At 49.2% G+C, this 19,665-nt stretch overlaps 1 protein-coding gene across 2 annotated transcripts in view; it reads right to left on the bottom strand.

Annotated features, from left to right (window-relative positions):
* The window catches only part of MAB21L3 (mab-21 like 3), a 76,719-nt gene that overhangs the window by 41,529 nt on the left and 15,525 nt on the right, over positions 1 to 19,665 (bottom strand). For both annotated transcript variants that reach the window (XM_083170920.1, XM_083170919.1), the window contains exon 2: positions 9,905 to 10,045. In XM_083170920.1, coding sequence (XP_083027046.1) covers positions 9,905 to 10,015 — 111 coding nt within the window. In that variant the 5' untranslated portion in view covers positions 10,016 to 10,045. The remainder of the gene's footprint in view (positions 1 to 9,904; positions 10,046 to 19,665) is intronic.

The raw sequence follows: 19,665 nt of genomic DNA, 5'->3' as shown, positions 1-19,665 counted from the left end.
GTCCCAGCCTTCTAATGTACCATGTGCTGCCTGACCCAGGGCCGGCAGAGTCCCAGCCTTCTAATGTACCATGTGCTGCCTGACCTAGGGCTGGCAGAGTCCCAACCTTCTAATGTACCATGTGCTGCCTGACCCAGGGCCGGCAGAGTCCCAGCCTTCTAATGTACCATGTGCTGCCTGACCTAGGGCCGGCAGAGTCCCAGTCTTCTAATGTACCATGTGCTGCCTGACCAAGGGCCGGCAGAGTCCTAACCTTCTAATGTACCATGTGCTGCCTGACCCAGGGTCGGCAGAGTCCCAACCTTCTAATGTACCATGTGCTGCCTGACCCAGGGTCGGCAGAGTCCCAGCCTTCTAATGTACCATGTGCTGCCTGACCTAGGGCCGGCAGAGTCCCAGCCTTCTAATGTACCATGTGCTGCCTGACCCAGGGCCGGCAGAGTCCCAACCTTCTAATGTACCATGTGCTGCCTGACCCAGGTTCGGCAGAGTCCCAGACTTCTAATGTACCATGTGCTGCCTAACCCAGGGTCAGCAGAGTCCCAGTTTTCTAATGTGCCATATGCTGCTTGACCCAGGACCTACAGAGTCCCAATCTTCTAATGTACCATGTGCTGCCTGATCCAGACTCGGTAGAGTCCCAACCTTCTAATGTACCATGTGCTGCCTGACCCAGGGTCGGCAGAGTCCAAGACTTCTAATGTACCATGTGCTGCCTGACCTAGGGCCGGCAGAGTCCCAGCCTTCTAATGTACCATGTGCTGCCTGACCCAGGGCCGGCAGAGTCCCAACCTTCTAATGTACCATGTGCTGCCTGACCCAGGGTCGGCAGAGTCCCAGACTTCTAATGTACCATGTGCTGCCTAACCCAGGGTCAGCAGAGTCCCAGTCTTCTAATGTGCCATATGCTGCTTGACCTAGGACCAACAGAGTCCCTATCTTCTAATGTACCATGTGCTGCCTGACCCAGACTCGGCAGAGTCCCAGACTTCTAATGTACCATGTGCTGCCTGACCAGCCGGCAGATTCCCAACCTTCTGATGTACCATGTGCTGCCTGACCCAGGACCAGCAGAGTCCTAGCCTACCATGTGCTGTCTGACCAGCCGGCAGAGTCCCAGCCTTCTAATGTACCATGTGCTGCCTGACCCAGGGTCAGCAGAGTCCCAGCCTTCTAATGTATCATGTGCTGCCTGACCCAGGGTCTGCAGAGTCCCAGCCTTCTAATGTGCCATGTGCTGCCTGACCCAGGACCGACAGAGTCCCAGTCTTCTAATGTACCATGTGCTGCCTGACCCCAAAGTCGTCAGAGTCCCAGACTTCTAATGTACCATGTGCTGCCTGACCCAGGGCCGGCAGAGTCCCAGCCTTCTAACGTACCATGTGATGCCTGACCCAGGACTAGCAGAGTCCTAGCCTACCATGTGCTGCCTGACCAGCCGTCAGAGTCCCAGCCTTCTAATGTACAATGTGCTGCCTGACCAAGGGCCGGCAGAGTCCCAACCTATTGGCTGCCTGACTCAGGGCCGGCAGAGTACCAGCCTTCTAATGTACCATGTACTGCCTGACCCAGGACCCGAGCAGTCCCAGCCTTCTAATGTACCATGTGCTGCCTGACCAAGGACCTGCAGAGTCCAAACCTTTTAATGTACCATGTGCTGCCTGACCCAGGGCCGACCATGTGCTGCCTGACCCAGGACCTGCAGAGTCCCAACCTTCTAATGTACCATGTGCTGCCTGACCCAGGACCTGCAGAGTCCCAGCTTTCTGATGTACCATGTGCTGCCTGATCCAGGACATGCAGAGTCCCAGCCTTCAAATGTACCATGTGCTGCCTGACCCAGGACCCAAGGAGTCCCAGCCTTCAATGTACCATGTGCTGCCTGACCAAGGACCTGCAGTCATATCCTACCATGTGCTGCCTGACCCAGGGTTGGTAGAGTCCCAACCTTCTAATGTACCATGTGCTGCCTGACCCAGGACCTGCAGAGTCCCAGCCTTCTAATATACCAGGTGCTGCCTGACCCAGGACCTGCAGAGTCCTATCCTACCATGTGCTGCCTGACCTAGGGTCGGTAGAGTCCCAACCTTCTAATGTACAATGTGCTGCCTGACCCAGGACCTGCAGAGTCCTATCCTTCCATGTGCTGCCTGACCCAGGACCTGCAGAGTCCCATCCTTCTAATGTACCATGTGCTGCCTGACCCAGGACCCGAGGAGTCCCAGCCTTCTAATGTACCATGTGCTGCCTGACCCAGGACCTGCAGAGTCATATCCTACCATCTGCTGCCTGACCCAGGGTCGGTAGAGTCCCAACCTTCTAATTTACCATATGCTGCCTGACCCAGGGCCTGCAGAGTCCTATCCTACCATGTGCTGCCTGACCCAGGACCTGCAGAGTGCCAGCCTTCTCATTTACCATGTGCTGCCTGACCCAGGACCTGCAGAGTCCTATCCTACCATGTGCTGACTGACCCAGGGTCGGTAGGGTCCCAACCTTCTAATGTACCATGTGCTGCCTGACCCAGGACCTGCAGAGTCCTATCCTACCATGTGCTGCCTGACCCAGGACCTGCAGAGTCCCAGCCTTCTAATGTACCATGTGCTGCCTGACCCAGGACCTGCAGAGTCCCAGCCTTCTAATGTACCAGAAAAAAAGAAGAAGTAGGAACAGCGCTGTACCGAATATATAAAAAAATATTTAATTAAGAATTGCAATTTTACATATTATCACAGTCAATATTAGACAGACAAGACTTACACACATAAAACACAGAAATCTCCCCCTTATATATAACTGGTGCTGGTTAGACTTTGTTAATGCAATTGTGGGTGTTTTGCTCATATGTAGAGCCAGTTAGTAGGTTAGTACTGAGTTCAGTCCCCACAGAAATGTGCACATTTTAACGTGGTATACCTATTTTGTAATCATGGGGTCAAGTATGGCTTGTAAACAATGGCGATTTTCTCCGACCTTTAGCAATAGGTCATATCCAAGAATCGATTATCAGCCCAATGTTGTTGGCAGCCTCAGTGTCCCCTCTCAACGCGTTTCTCCGCCTTAGAGTCCTCTCAGCGGCTTCCTCAGGAGATACTCAGTACTAACCTACTAACTGGCTCTACATATGAGCAAAACACCCGCAATTGCATTAACAAAGTCTAACCAGCACCAGTTATATAAGGGGGAGTTTTCTGTGTTTTATGTGTGTAAGTCTTGTCTGTCTAATATTGACTGTGATAATATGTAAAATTGCAATTCTTAATTAAATATTTTTTTTATATATTCGGTACAGCGCTGTTCCTACTTCTTCTTTTTTTCTTGTGCATATTCTGTGAGGGGTTTTTGGTAATCCCCCTCAGGGTTCAGCAGCAGTACGGAATATTCAATCAGAGCTCAGTATCAACTTGTGGTGTTTTGTTGTTCTAATGTACCATGTGCTGCCTGACCAAGGGCCGGCAGAGTCCCAACCTTCTAATGTACCATTGGCAGCCTGACTCAGGGCCGGCAGAGTCCCAGCCTTCTAACGTACCATGTGCTGCCTGACCCAGGACTAGCAGAGTCCTAGCCTACCATGTGCTGCCTGACCAGCCGTCAGAGTCCCAGCCTTCTAATGTACCATGTGCTGCCTGACCAAGGGCCGGCAGAGTCCCAACCTTCTAATGCACCATTGGCTGCCTGACCCAGGACCCGAGCAGTCCCAGCCGTCTAATGTACCATGTGCTGCCTGACCAAGGACCTGCAGAGTCCAAACCTTTTAATGTACCATGTGCTGCCTGACCCAGGGCCGACCATGTGCTGCCTGACCCAGGACCTGCAGAGTCCCAACCTTCTAATGTACCATGTGCTGCCAGACCTAGGACCTGCAGAGTCCCAGCTTTCTGATGTCCCATGTGCTGCCTGACCCAGTACATGCAGAGTCCCAGCCTTCTAATGTACCATGTGCTGCCTGACCCAGGACCCAAGGAGTCCCAGCCTTCAATGTACCATGTGCTGCCTGACCCAGGACCTGCAGTCATATCCTACCATGTGCTGCCTGACCCAGGGTCGGTAGAGTCCCAACCTTCTAATGTACCATGTGCTGCCTGACCCAGGACCTGCAGAGTCCCAACCTTCTAATATACCATGTGCTGCCTGACCCAGGACCTGCAGAGTCCTATCCTACCATGTGCTGCCTGACCTAGGGTCGGTAGAGTCCCAACCTTCTAATGTACCATGTGCTGCCTGACCCAGGACCTGCAGAGTCCCAACCTTCTAATGTACCATGTGCTGCCTGACCCAGGACCTGCAGAGTCCTATCCTACCATGTGCTGCCTGACCCAGGACCTGCAGAGTCACATCCTTCTAATGTACCATGTGCTGCCTGACCCAGGACCCGAGAAGTCCCAGCGTTCTAATGTACCATGTGCTGCCTGACCCAGGACCTGCAGAGTCCTATCCTACCATGTGCTGACTGACCCAGGGTCGGTAGGGTCCCAACCTTCTAATGTACCATGTGCTGCCTGACCCAGGACCTGCAGAGTCCTATCCTACCATGTGCTGCCTGACCCAGGACCTGCAGAGTCCCAGCCTTCTAATGTACCATGTGCTGCCTGACCCAGGACCTGCAGAGTCCCAGCCTTCTAATGTACCAGAAAAAAAGAAGAAGTAGGAACAGCGCTGTACCGAATATATAAAAAAATATTTAATTAAGAATTGCAATTTTACATATTATCACAGTCAATATTAGACAGACAAGACTTACACACATAAAACACAGAAATCTCCCCCTTATATAACTGGTGCTGGTTAGACTTTGTTAATGCAATTGCGGGTGTTTTGCTCATATGTAGAGCCAGTTAGTAGGTTAGTACTGAGTTCAGTCCCCACAGAAATGTGCACATTTTAACGTGGTATACCTATTTTGTAATCCTGGGGTCAAGTATGGCTTGTAAACAATGGCGATTTTCTCCGACCTTTAGCAATAGGTCATATCCAAGAATCGATTATCAGCCCAATGTTGTTGGCAACCTCAGTGTCCCCTCTCAACGCGTTTCTCCGCCTTAGAGTCCTCTCAGCGGCTTCCTCAGGAGATACTCAGTACTAACCTACTAACTGGCTCTACATATGAGCAAAACACCCGCAATTGCATTAACAAAGTCTAACCAGCACCAGTTATATAAGGGGGAGTTTTCTGTGTTTTATGTGTGTAAGTCTTGTCTGTCTAATATTGACTGTGCTAATATTAAAAATTGCAATTCTTAATTAAATATTTTTTTATATATTCGGTACAGCGCTGTTCCTACTTCTTCTTTTTTTCTTGTGCATATTCTGTGAGGGGTTTTTGGTAATCCCCCTCAGGGTTCAGCAGCAGTACGGAATATTCAATCAGAGCTCAGTATCAACTTGTGGTGTTTTGTTGTTCTAATGTACCATGTGCTGCCTGACCAAGGGCCGGCAGAGTACCAACCTTCTAATGTACCATTGGCTGCCTGACTCAGGGCTGGCAGAGTACCAGCCTTCTAATATACCATGTGCTGCCTGACCCAGGACCCGAGCAGTCCCAGACTTCTAATGTACCATGTGCTGCCTGACCAAGGACCTGCAGAGTCCCAACCTTTTAATGTACCATGTGCTGCCTGACCCAGGGCCGACCATGTGCTGCCTGACCCAGGACCTGCAGAGTCCCAACCTTCTAATGTACCATGTGCTGCCTGACCCAGGACCTGCAGAGTCCCAGCTTTCTGATGTACCATGTGCTGCCTGACCCAGAAGCTGCAGAGTCCCAGCCTTCTAATATACCATGTGCTGCCTGACCCAGGACCCAAGGAGTCCCAGCCTTCAATGTACCATGTGCTGCCTGACCCAGGACCTGCAGAGTCATATCCTACCATGTGCTGCCTGACCCAGGGTCGGTAGAGTCCCAACCTTCTTATGTACCATGTGCTGCCTGACCCAGGACCTGCAGAGTCCTATCCTACCATGTGCTGCCTGACCCAGGACCCGAGGAGTCCCAGCCTTCTAATGTACCATGTGCTGCCTGACCCAGGACCTGCAGAGTCATATCCTACCATCTGCTGCCTGGCCCAGGGTCGGAAGGAGTCCCAACCTTCTAATGTACCATATGCTGCCTGACCCAGGGCCTGCAGAGTCCTATCCTACCATGTGCTGCCTGACCCAGGACCTGCAGAGTCCCAGCCTTCTAATTTACCATGTGCTGCCTGACTCAGGACCTGCAGAGTCTATCCTACCATGTGCTGCCTGACCCAGGGTCGGTAGGGTCCCAACCTTCTAATGTACCATGTGCTGCCTGACCCAGGACCTGCAGAGTCCTATCCTACCATGTGCTGCCTGACCCAGGACCTGCAGAGTCCCAGCCTTCTAATGTACCATGTGCTGCCTGACCCAGGACCTGCAGAGTCCCAGCCTTCTAATGTACCATGTGCTGCCTGACCCAGGACCTGCAGAGTCCCAACCTTCTAATATACCATGTGCTGCCTGACCCAGGACCTGCAGAGTCCTATCCTACCATGTGCTGCCTGACCTAGGGTCGGTAGAGTCCCAACCTTCTAATGTACCATGTGCTGCCTGACCCAGGACCTGCAGAGTCCTATCCTACCATGTGCTGCCTGACCCAGGACCTGCAGAGTCACATCCTTCTAATGTACCATGTGCTGCCTGACCCAGGACCCGAGAAGTCCCAGCGTTCTAATGTACCATGTGCTGCCTGACCCAGGACCTGCAGAGTCCTATCCTACCATGTGCTGACTGACCCAGGGTCGGTAGGGTCCCAACCTTCTAATGTACCATGTGCTGCCTGACCCAGGACCTGCAGAGTCCTATCCTACCATGTGCTGCCTGACCCAGGACCTGCAGAGTCCCAGCCTTCTAATGTACCAGAAAAAAAGAAGAAGTAGGAACAGCGCTGTACCGAATATATAAAAAAATATTTAATTAAGAATTGCAATTTTACATATTATCACAGTCAATATTAGACAGACAAGACTTACACACATAAAACACAGAAATCTCCCCCTTATATAACTGGTGCTGGTTAGACTTTGTTAATGCAATTGCGGGTGTTTTGCTCATATGTAGAGCCAGTTAGTAGGTTAGTACTGAGTTCAGTCCCCACAGAAATGTGCACATTTTAACGTGGTATACCTATTTTGTAATCCTGGGGTCAAGTATGGCTTGTAAACAATGGCGATTTTCTCCGACCTTTAGCAATAGGTCATATCCAAGAATCGATTATCAGCCCAATGTTGTTGGCAGCCTCAGTGTCCCCTCTCAACGCGTTTCTCCGCCTTAGAGTCCTCTCAGCGGCTTCCTCAGGAGATACTCAGTACTAACCTACTAACTGGCTCTACATATGAGCAAAACACCCGCAATTGCATTAACAAAGTCTAACCAGCACCAGTTATATAAGGGGGAGTTTTCTGTGTTTTATGTGTGTAAGTCTTGTCTGTCTAATATTGACTGTGATAATATGTAAAATTGCAATTCTTAATTAAATATTTTTTTATATATTCGGTACAGCGCTGTTCCTACTTCTTCTTTTTTTCTTGTGCATATTCTGTGAGGGGTTTTTGGTAATCCCCCTCAGGGTTCAGCAGCAGTACGGAATATTCAATCAGAGCTCAGTATCAACTTGTGGTGTTTTGTTGTTCTAATGTACCATGTGCTGCCTGACCAAGGGCCGGCAGAGTACCAACCTTCTAATGTACCATTGGCTGCCTGACTCAGGGCTGGCAGAGTACCAGCCTTCTAATATACAGTACCATGTGCTGCCTGACCCAGGACCCGAGCAGTCCCAGACTTCTAATGTACCATGTGCTGCCTGACCAAGGACCTGCAGAGTCCCAACCTTTTAATGTACCATGTGCTGCCTGACCCAGGGCCGACCATGTGCTGCCTGACCCAGGACCTGCAGAGTCCCAACCTTCTAATGTACCATGTGCTGCCTGACCCAGGACCTGCAGAGTCCCAGCTTTCTGATGTACCATGTGCTGCCTGACCCAGAACCTGCAGAGTCCTAGCCTTCTAATATACCATGTGCTGCCTGACCCAGGACCCAAGGAGTCCCAGCCTTCAATGTACCATGTGCTGCCTGACCCAGGACCTGCAGAGTCATATCCTACCATGTGCTGCCTGACCCAGGGTCGGTAGAGTCCCAACCTTCTTATGTACCTTGTGCTGCCTGACCCAGGACTGCCTGACCCAGGACCTGCAGAGTCCTATCCTACCATGTGCTGCCTGACCCAGGACCTGAGGAGTCCCAGCCTTCTAATGTACCATGTGCTGCCTGACCCAGGACCTGCAGAGTCATATCCTACCATCTGCTGCCTGGCCCAGGGTCGGAAGGAGTCCCAACCTTCTAATGTACCATATGCTGCCTGACCCAGGGCCTGCAGAGTCCTATCCTACCATGTGCTGCCTGACCCAGGACCTGCAGAGTCCCAGCCTTCTAATTTACCATGTGCTGCCTGACTCAGGACCTGCAGAGTCCTATCCTACCATGTGCTGCCTGACCCAGGGTCGGTAGGGTCCCAACCTTCTAATGTACCATGTGCTGCCTGACCCAGGACCTGCAGAGTCCTATCCTACCATGTGCTGCCTGACCCAGGACCTGCAAAGTCCCAGCCTTCTAATGTACCATGTGCTGCCTGACCCAGGACCTGCAGAGTCCTATCCTACCATGTGCTGCCTGACCCAGGACCTGCAGAGTCTAATCCTTCTAATGTACCACATGCTGCCTGACCCAGGACCCGAGGAGTCCCAGCCTTTTAATGTACCATGTGCTGCCTGACCCAGGACCTGCAAAGTCCTATCCAACCATGTGCTGCCTGACCCAGGGTCAGTAAGGTCCCAACCTTCTAATGTACCATGTGCTGCCTGACCCAGGACCTGCAAAGTCCTATCCTACCATGTGCTGCCTGACCCAGGACCTGCAGAGTCCTATCCTACCATGTGCTGCCTGACCCAGGGTCAGTAGGGTCCCAACCTTCTAATGTACCATTTGCTGCCTGACCCAGGACCTGCAGAGTCCTATCCTACCATGTGCTGCCTGACCCAAGACCTGCAGAGTCCTATCCTACCATGTGCTGCCTGACCCAGGGTCAGTAGGGTCCCAACCTTCTAATGTACCATTTGCTGCCTGACCCAGGACCTGCAGAGTCCTATCCTACCATGTGCTGCCTGACCCAGGACCTGCAGAGTCCCAGCCTTCTAATGTACCATGTGCTGTCTGACCCAGGACCGGCAGGTGCCGGACGGCTCCCCGACAGTCGGGATTCCGACAGTCATTCCTCCGACGTCGGAATCCCGACTGCTCCCTCGTGGGGGTCCACGATCCTCATAGAGGGAGAATAAAATAGGTGGCGAGCGCAGCTTGCCACCGTGCCCACAAGGGGCTTCATTGCGCTCCCCACGCTGTGCAGTCGGGATTCAGACGTCTGACTAATGACTGTCGGAATCCCGACTGTCGGGCTACTATACCACACCCGGACCGGCAGAGTCCCAGCCTTCTAATGTACCATGTGCTGCCTGACCCAGGAACAACAAAGTTGAAGCCTTTTAATGTACCTTCCAGGGGCCGCTAAATGAGTCACACGCAAATCAATGTGCACATGGCCGTGGAGTACTACGCTAACCATCATGTCCGTCTCCTCATCTTGGATACATCGGATATAGTAAAACAATTGTTTTTCTACATTTAGTTTTTAGTCATCCGGTAAATATGGTTCAGCTGCCAACATGTCCTGGAGACTTCCAGATCTGCACCCAGGAATGTCACAATGACATTCCCCGTATCCTGACATTATCCGATACATCTGTTTTCCTGACATCTATACTGAAGAACAACATATATAACACATCGATGTCACAGTGCTACTCATGGATGTTACACGAGGTCCCTGTGTCTCACCTTCAGGTTGTCACTATGGATCCCAGAGTTGGAGATACTATGGAACCTGGAGTCCCAGACACTGATCTGCGATGTGAGATTCACCATAACTCTCAGCACCTCTTCCACCATCTGGGAGACGCGACGGTGACGGACATCCCACTGGGAGACAGAGATCAGCGAGTGGGCATATAGTGATGGAACCAACTGGGGGCATACAGGGTACAGGACACAGTCTATAGGGCATATAGTCATGGAACCAACTGGGGGCATACAGGGTACAGGACATAGTCTATGGGGTATATAGCAATGGAACCAACTGGGGGCATACAGCGTACAGGACATAGTCTATGGGGTATATAGTGATGGCACCAACTGGGGGCATACAGGGTACAGGACATAGTATATGGGGTATATAGCGATGGTACAGTCTGGGGGTATACAGTACTATACAGAGTACAGGGTATATATGGGGTATATAGTGATGGAACCAACTGGGGGCATACAGGGTACAGGACATAGTCTATGGGGTATATAGCGATGGTACAGTCTGGGGGTATACTATACAGAGCACAGGACACAGTCTATGGGGTATATAGCGATGGTACAGTCTGGGGGTATACTATACAGAGTACAGGACATAGTCTATGGGGGCATATAGTCATGGAACCAACTGGGGTCCTAGTATACAGAGTACAGGGTATATATGGGGTATATAGCGATGGTACAGTCTGGGGGAATACTATACAGGGTACAGGACATAGTCTATGGGGTATATAGCGATGGTACAGTCTGGGGGTATACTATACAGGGTACAGAACATAGTCTATGGGGGTATATAGCGATGGTACAGTCTGGGGGAATACTATACAGGGTACAGGACATAGTCTATGGGGGTATATAGTGATGGCACCAACTGGGGGCATACAGGGTACAGGACATAGTCTATGGGGTATATAGCGATGGTACAGTCTGGGGGTATACTATACAGAGTACAGGACATAGTCTATGGGGTATATAGCGATGGCACCAACTGGGGTCCTAGTATACAGAGTACAGGACATAGTCTATGGGGGCATATAGCCATGGAACCAACTGGGGTCCTAGTATACAGAGTACAGGGTATATATGGGGTATATAGCGATGGTACAGTCTGGGGGTATACTATACAGGGTACAGGACATAGTCTATGGGGTATATAGTGATGGTACAGTCTGGGGGTATACTATACAGGGTACAGGACATAGTCTATGGGGTATATAGCGATGGTACAGTCTGGGGGTATACTATACAGGGTACAGGACATAGTCTATGGGGTATATAGCGATGGTACAGTCTGGGGGTATACTATACAGGGTACAGGACATAGTCTATGGGGTATATAGCGATGGTACAGTCTGGGGTATACTATACAGGGTACAGGACATAGTCTATGGGGTATATAGCGATGGTACAGTCTGGGGGTATACTATACAGGGTACAGGACGTAGTCTATGGGGGTATATAGCGATGGTACAGTCTGGGGGTATACTATACAGGGTACAGGGTACAGGACATAGTCTATGGGGTATATAGCGATGGTACAGTCTGGGGGTATACTATACAGAGTACAGGACATAGTCTATGGGGTATATAGCGATGGTACAGTCTGGGGGTATACTATACAGGGTACAGGACATAGTCTATGGGGTATATAGCGATGGTACAGTCTGGGGGTATACTATACAGGGTACAGGACATAGTCTATGGGGGTATATAGCGATGGCACAGTCTGGGGGTATACTATACAGGGTACAGGACATAGTCTATGGGGTATATAGCGATGGTACAGTCTGGGGGTATACTATACAGAGTACAGGACATAGTCTATGGGGTATATAGCGATGGTACAGTCTGGGGGTATACTATACAGGGTACAGGACATAGTCTATGGGGGTATATAGCGATGGTACAGTCTGGGGGTACACCATACAGAGTACATGACATAGTCTATGGGTGTATATAGCGATGGTACAGTCTGGGGGTATACTATACAGGGTACAGGACATAGTCTATGAGGTATATAGCGATGGTACAGTCTGGGGGTATACTATACAGGGTACAGGACATAGTCTATGGGGTATATAGCAATGGTACAGTCTGGGGGTATACTATACAGGGTACAGGACATAGTCTATGAGGTATATAGCGATGGTACAGTCTGGGGGTATACTATACAGGGTACAGGACATAGTCTATGAGGTATATAGCGATGGTACAGTCTGGGGGTATACTATACAGAGTACATGACATAGTCTATGGGTGTATATAGCGATGGTACAGTCTGGGGGTATACTATACAGGGTACAGGACATAGTCTATGAGGTATATAGCGATGGTACAGTCTGGAGGTATACTATACAGGGTACAGGACATAGTCTATGGGGTATATAGCGATGGTACAGTCTGAGGGTATACTATACAGAGTACAGGACATAGTCTATGGGGTATATAGCGATGGTACAGTCTGGGGGTATACTATACAGGGTACAGGACATAGTCTATGGGGTATATAGCGATGGTGCAGTCTGGGGGTATACTATACAGGGTACATGACATAGTCTATGGGGTATATAGCGATGGTACAGTCTGGGGGTATACTATACCGGGTACAGGACATAGTCTATGAGGTATATAGCGATGGTACAGTCTGGGGGTATACTATACAGAGTACAGGACATAGTCTATGGGGTATATAGTGATGGTACAGTCTGGGGGTATACTATACAGGGTACAGGACATAATATATGGGGGTATATAGTGATGGCACCAACTGGGGGCATACAGGGTACAGGACATAGTCTATGGGGTATATAGCGATGGTACAGTCTGGGGGTATACTATACAGGGTACAGGATATAGTCTATGGGGTATATAGCGATGGTACAGTCTGGGGGTATACTCTACAGGGTACAGGACATAGTCTATGGGGTATATAGCAATGGTACAGTCTGGGGGTATACTATACAGGGTACAGGACATAGTCTATGGGGGTATATAGCGATGGTACAGTCTGGAGGTATACTATACAGGGTACAGGATATAGTCTATGGGGTATATAGCGATGGTACAGTCTGGGGGTATACTCTACAGGGTACAGGACATAGTCTATGGGGTATATAGCGATGGTACAGTCTGGGGGTATACTATACAGGGTACAGGACATAGTCTATGGGGGTATATAGCGATGGTACAGTCTGGGGGTATACTATACAGGGTACAGGACATAGTCTATGAGGTATATAGCGATGGTACAGTCTGGGGGTATACTATACAGGGTACAGGACATAGTCTATGGGGTATATAGTGATGGTACAGTCTGGGGGTATACTATACAGGGTACAGGACATAGTCTATGGGGGTATATAGCGATGGCACAGTCTGGGGGTATACTATACAGGGTACAGGACATAGTCTATGGGGTATATAGCGATGGTACAGTCTGGGGGTATACTATACAGAGTACAGGACATAGTCTATGGGGTATATAGCGATGGTACAGTCTGGGGGTATACTATACAGGGTACAGGACATAGTCTATGGGGGTATATAGCGATGGTACAGTCTGGGGGTACACCATACAGAGTACATGACATAGTCTATGGGTGTATATAGCGATGGTACAGTCTGGGGGTATACTATACAGGGTACAGGACATAGTCTATGAGGTATATAGCGATGGTACAGTCTGGGGGTATACTATACAGGGTACAGGACATAGTCTATGGGGTATATAGCGATGGTACAGTCTGGGGGTATACTATACAGGGTACAGGACATAGTCTATGAGGTATATAGCGATGGTACAGTCTGGGGGTATACTATACAGGGTACAGGACATAGTCTATGAGGTATATAGCGATGGTACAGTCTGGGGGTATACTATACAGAGTACATGACATAGTCTATGGGTGTATATAGCGATGGTACAGTCTGGGGGTATACTATACAGGGTACAGGACATAGTCTATGAGGTATATAGCGATGGTACAGTCTGGAGGTATACTATACAGGGTACAGGACATAGTCTATGGGGTATATAGCGATGGTACAGTCTGAGGGTATACTATACAGAGTACAGGACATAGTCTATGGGGTATATAGCGATGGTACAGTCTGGGGGTATACTATACAGGGTACAGGACATAGTCTATGGGGTATATAGCGATGGTGCAGTCTGGGGGTATACTATACAGGGTACATGACATAGTCTATGGGGTATATAGCGATGGTACAGTCTGGGGGTATACTATACCGGGTACAGGACATAGTCTATGAGGTATATAGCGATGGTACAGTCTGGGGGTATACTATACAGAGTACAGGACATAGTCTATGGGGTATATAGTGATGGTACAGTCTGGGGGTATACTATACAGGGTACAGGACATAGTATATGGGGGTATATAGTGATGGCACCAACTGGGGGCATACAGGGTACAGGACATAGTCTATGGGGTATATAGCGATGGTACAGTCTGGGGGTATACTATACAGGGTACAGGATATAGTCTATGGGGTATATAGCGATGGTACAGTCTGGGGGTATACTCTACAGGGTACAGGACATAGTCTATGGGGTATATAGCGATGGTACAGTCTGGGGGTATACTATACAGGGTACAGGACATAGTCTATGGGGGTATATAGCGATGGTACAGTCTGGAGGTATACTATACAGGGTACAGGATATAGTCTATGGGGTATATAGCGATGGTACAGTCTGGGGGTATACTCTACAGGGTACAGGACATAGTCTATGGGGTATATAGCAATGGTACAGTCTGGGGGTATACTATACAGGGTACAGGACATAGTCTATGGGGGTATATAGCGATGGTACAGTCTGGGGGTATACTATACAGGGTACAGGACATAGTCTATGAGGTATATAGCGATGGTACAGTCTGGGGGTATACTATACAGGGTACAGGACACAGTCTATGGGGTATATAGCGATGGTACAGTCTGGGGGTATACTATACAGGGTACAGGACATAGTCTATGGGGTATATAGTGATGGTACAGTCTGGGGGTATACTATACAGGGTACAGGACATAGTCTATGGGGGTATATAGCGATGGTACAGTCTGGGGGTATACTATACAGGGTACAGGACATAGTCTATGGGGTATATAGTGATGGCACCAACTGGGGTCCTAGTATACAGAGTACAGGGTATATATGGGGTATATAGCGATGGTACAGTCTGGGGGTACACCATACAGAGTACATGACATAGTCTATGGGTGTATATAGCGATGGTACAGTCTGGGGGTATACTATCCAGGGTACAGGACATAGTCTATGGGGTATATAGCGATGGTACAGTCTGGTGGTATACTATACAGAGTACAGGACATAGTCAATGGGGGTATATAGTGATGGTACAGTCTGGGGGTATACTATACAGGGTACAGGACATAGTATATGGGGGTATATAGTGATGGCACCAACTGGGGGCATACAGGGTACAGGACATAGTCTATGGGGTATATAGCGATGGTACAGTCTGGGGGTATACTCTACAGGGTACAGGACATAGTCTATGGGGTATATAGCGATGGTACAGTCTGGGGGTATACTATACAGGGTACAGGACATAGTCTATGGGGGTATATAGCGATGGTACAGTCTGGAGGTATACTATACAGGGTACAGGATATAGTCTATGGGGTATATAGCGATGGTACAGTCTGGGGGTATACTCTACAGGGTACAGGACATAGTCTATGGGGTATAAAGCGATGGTACAGTCTGGGGGTATACTATACAGGGTACAGGACATAGTCTATGGGGGTATATAGCGATGGTACAGTCTGGGGGTATACTATACAGGGTACAGGATATAGTCTATGGGGGTATATAGCGATGGTACAGTCTGGGGGTATACTATACAGAGTACAGGACATAGTCTATGGGGTATATAGCGATGGTACAGTGTGGGGGTATACTATACAGTGTACAGGACATAGTCTATGGGGTATATAACGATGGTACAGCCTGGGGGTATACTATACAGAGTACAGGACATAGTCTATGGGGTATATAGCGATGGTACAGTCTGGGGGTATACTATACAGAGTACAGGACATAGTCTATGGGGTATATAGCGATGGTACAGTCTGGGGGTATACTATACAGAGTACAGGACATAGTCTATGGGGTATATAGCGATGGTACAGTCTGGGGGTATACTATACAGAGTACAGGACATAGTCTATGGGGTATATAGTGATGGTACAGTCTGGGGGAATACTATACAGGGTACAGGACATAGTCTATGGGGTATATAGCGATGGTACAGTCTGGGGGTATACTATACAGGGTACAGGACATAGTCTATGGGGTATATAGTGATGGCACCAACTGGGGTCCTAGTATACAGAGTACAGGGTATATATGGGGTATATAGCGATGGTACAGTCTGGGGGTACACCATACAGAGTACATGACATAGTCTATGGGTGTATATAGCGATGGTACAGTCTGGGGGTATACTATACAGGGTACAGGACATAGTCTATGGGGTATATAGCGATGGTACAGTCTGGGGGTATACTATACAGAGTACAGGACATAGTCTATGGGGTATATAGTGATGGTACAGTCTAGGGGTTTACTATACAGGGTACAGGACATAGTATATGGGGGTATATAGTGATGGCACCAACTGGGGGCATACAGGGTACAGGACATAGTCTATGGGGTATATAGCGATGGTACAGTCTGGGGGTATACTATACAGAGTACAGGACATAGTCTATGGGGGTATATAGCGATGGTACAGTCTAGGGGTATACTATACAGGGTACAGGACATAGTCTATGGGGGTATATAGCGATGGTACAGTCTGGAGGTATACTATACAGGGTACAGGATATAGTCTATGGGGTATATAGCGATGGTACAGTCTGGGGGTATACTCTACAGGGTACAGGACATAGTCTATGGGGTATATAGCGATGGTACAGTCTGGGGGTATACTATACAGGGTACAGGACATAGTCTATGGGGGTATATAGCGATGGTACAGTCTGGGGGTATACTATACAGGGTACAGGATATAGTCTATGGGGGTATATAGCGATGGTACAGTCTGGGGGTATACTATACAGAGTACAGGACATAGTCTATGGGGTATATAGCGATGGTACAGTGTGGGGGTATACTATACAGTGTACAGGACATAGTCTATGGGGTATATAACGATGGTACAGTCTGGGGGTATACTATACAGAGTACAGGACATAGTCTATGGGGTATATAGTGATGGTACAGTCTGGGGGTATACTATACAGGGTACAGGATATAGTCTATGGGGGTATATAGCGATGGTACAGTGTGGGGGTATACTATATAGGGTACAGGACACAGTCTATGGGGTATATAGCGATGGTACAGTCTGGGGGTATACTATACAGGGTACAGGACATAGTGGCAAAATGGGGGCGTGGCCTCGCGGGAGAGCTACGAGTATAGGCCAAGCCCCCGAAATTAGGCCACGCCCCCCGAAAATTGCGGCGCGCTTCAGCAGTGTCCCGGGTCGGGCGAGCGGAAAGTTGGGAGGTATGGGAATGGCTCAGCCCACATCTCTGCATATGTATGGGTTCTGTATGTATATACACACGGGAATGGCTCAGCACACATCTCTGCGTCTGTATGGGCTCTGTATGTATATACACACAGGGTATGGCTCAGCACACATCTCTGCGTGTGTATGGGCTCTGTATGTATATACACGCTGGGAATTGCTCAGCCCACATCTATGCGTGTGTATGGGCTCTGTATGTATATACACACGGGGAATGGCTCAGCACACATCTCTGCATGTGTATGGGCTCTGTATGTATCTGCACATGGGGAATGGCTCAGCACACATCTCTGCATGTGTATGGGGTCTGTATGTATATACACACGGGGAATGGCTCAGCACACATCTCTGCATGTGTATGGGCTCTGTATGTATATACACACGGGAATGGCTCAGCCCACATCTCTGCGTGTGTATGGGCTCTGTATGTATATACACACGGGGAATGGCTCAGCACACATCTCTGCATGATTATGGGCTCTGTATGTATATACACATGGGGAATGGCTCAGCCCACATCTCTGCATGTGTATGGGCTCTGTATGTATATATACACTGGGGAAGGCTCAGCCCACATCTCTGCGTGTGTATGGGCTCTGTATGTATATACATATGGGGAATGGCTCAGCCCACATCTCTGCGTGTGTATGGGCTCTGTATGTATATACACACTGGGAATGGCTCAGCACACATCTCTGCATGTGTATGGGCGCTGTATGTATATACACACGGGGGATGGCTCAGCCCACATCTCTGCGTGTGTATGGGCTCTGTATGTATCTGCACACGGGGAATGGCTCAGCACACATCACTGCGTGTGTATGGGCTCTGTATGTATATACACATGGGGAATGGCTCAGCACACATCTCTGCATGTGTATGGGCTCTGTATGTATATACACATGGGGAATTGCTCAGCACACATCTCTGCATGTGTATGGGCTCTGTATGTATATACACATGGGGAATGGCTCAGCCCACATCTCTGCATGTGTATGGGCTCTGTATGTATATACACACGGGGAATGGCTCAGCACACATCTCTGCGTGTGTATGGGCTCTGTATGTATATACACACGGGGAATGGATCAGCACACATCTCTGCGTGTGTATGGGCTCTGTATGTATATACACACGGGGAATGGATCAGCACACATCTCTGCGTGTGTATGGGCTCTGTATGTATATACACACGGGGAATGGATCAGCACACATCTCTGCGTGTGTATGGGCTCTGTATGTATATACACACGGGGAATGGATCAGCACACATCTCTGCGTGTGTATGGGCTCTGTATGTATCTACACACACCAGGAATTCTCAGCCCACATCTCTGTGTGTGTATGGGCTCTGTATGTATATACACACGGGGAATGGCTCAGCCCACATCTCTGCATGTGTATGGGCTCTGTATATACACACACACACACACACACACACACCGGGAATTGCTCAGCCCACATCTCTGCATGTGTATGAGCTCTGTATGTATATACACAGGGGGAATTGCTCAGCCCACATCTCTGCATGTGTATGGGCTCTGTATGTATATACACATGGGGAATGGCTCAGCACACATCTCTGCATGTGTATGGGCTCTGTATGTATATACACATGGGGAATGGCTCAGCACACATCTTTGCATGTGTATGGGCTCTGTATGTATATACACACGGGGAATGGCTCAGCACACATCTCTGCGTGTGTATGGGCTCTGTATGTATATACACACGGGGAATGGCTCAGCACACATCTCTGCGTGTGTATGGGCTCTGTATGTATATACACACGGGGAATGGCTCAGCACACATCTCTGCGTGTGTATGGGCTCTGTATGTATATACACACGGGGAATGGATCAGCACACATCTCTGCGTGTGTATGGGCTCTGTATGTATATACACACGGGGAATGGATCAGCACACATCTCTGCGTGTGTATGGGCTCTGTGTGTATATACACACGGGGAATGGATCAGCACACATCTCTGCGTGTGTATGGGCTCTGTATGTATATACACACGGGGAATGGATCAGCACACATCTCTGCGTGTGTATGGGCTCTGTATGTATATACACACTGGGAATTGCTCAGCCCACATCTCTGCATGTGTATGGGCTCTGTATGTATATACACACTGGGGGGGG

This window comes from Crinia signifera, chromosome 2, assembly GCF_055691185.1.
Source record: "Crinia signifera chromosome 2, ASM5569118v1, whole genome shotgun sequence".
In the NCBI taxonomy this organism is placed as follows: Eukaryota; Metazoa; Chordata; class Amphibia; order Anura; family Myobatrachidae; genus Crinia; species Crinia signifera.
Note: the sequence above shows the minus strand (reverse complement) of the source record. Positions and strands in the feature narration are given on the sequence as shown.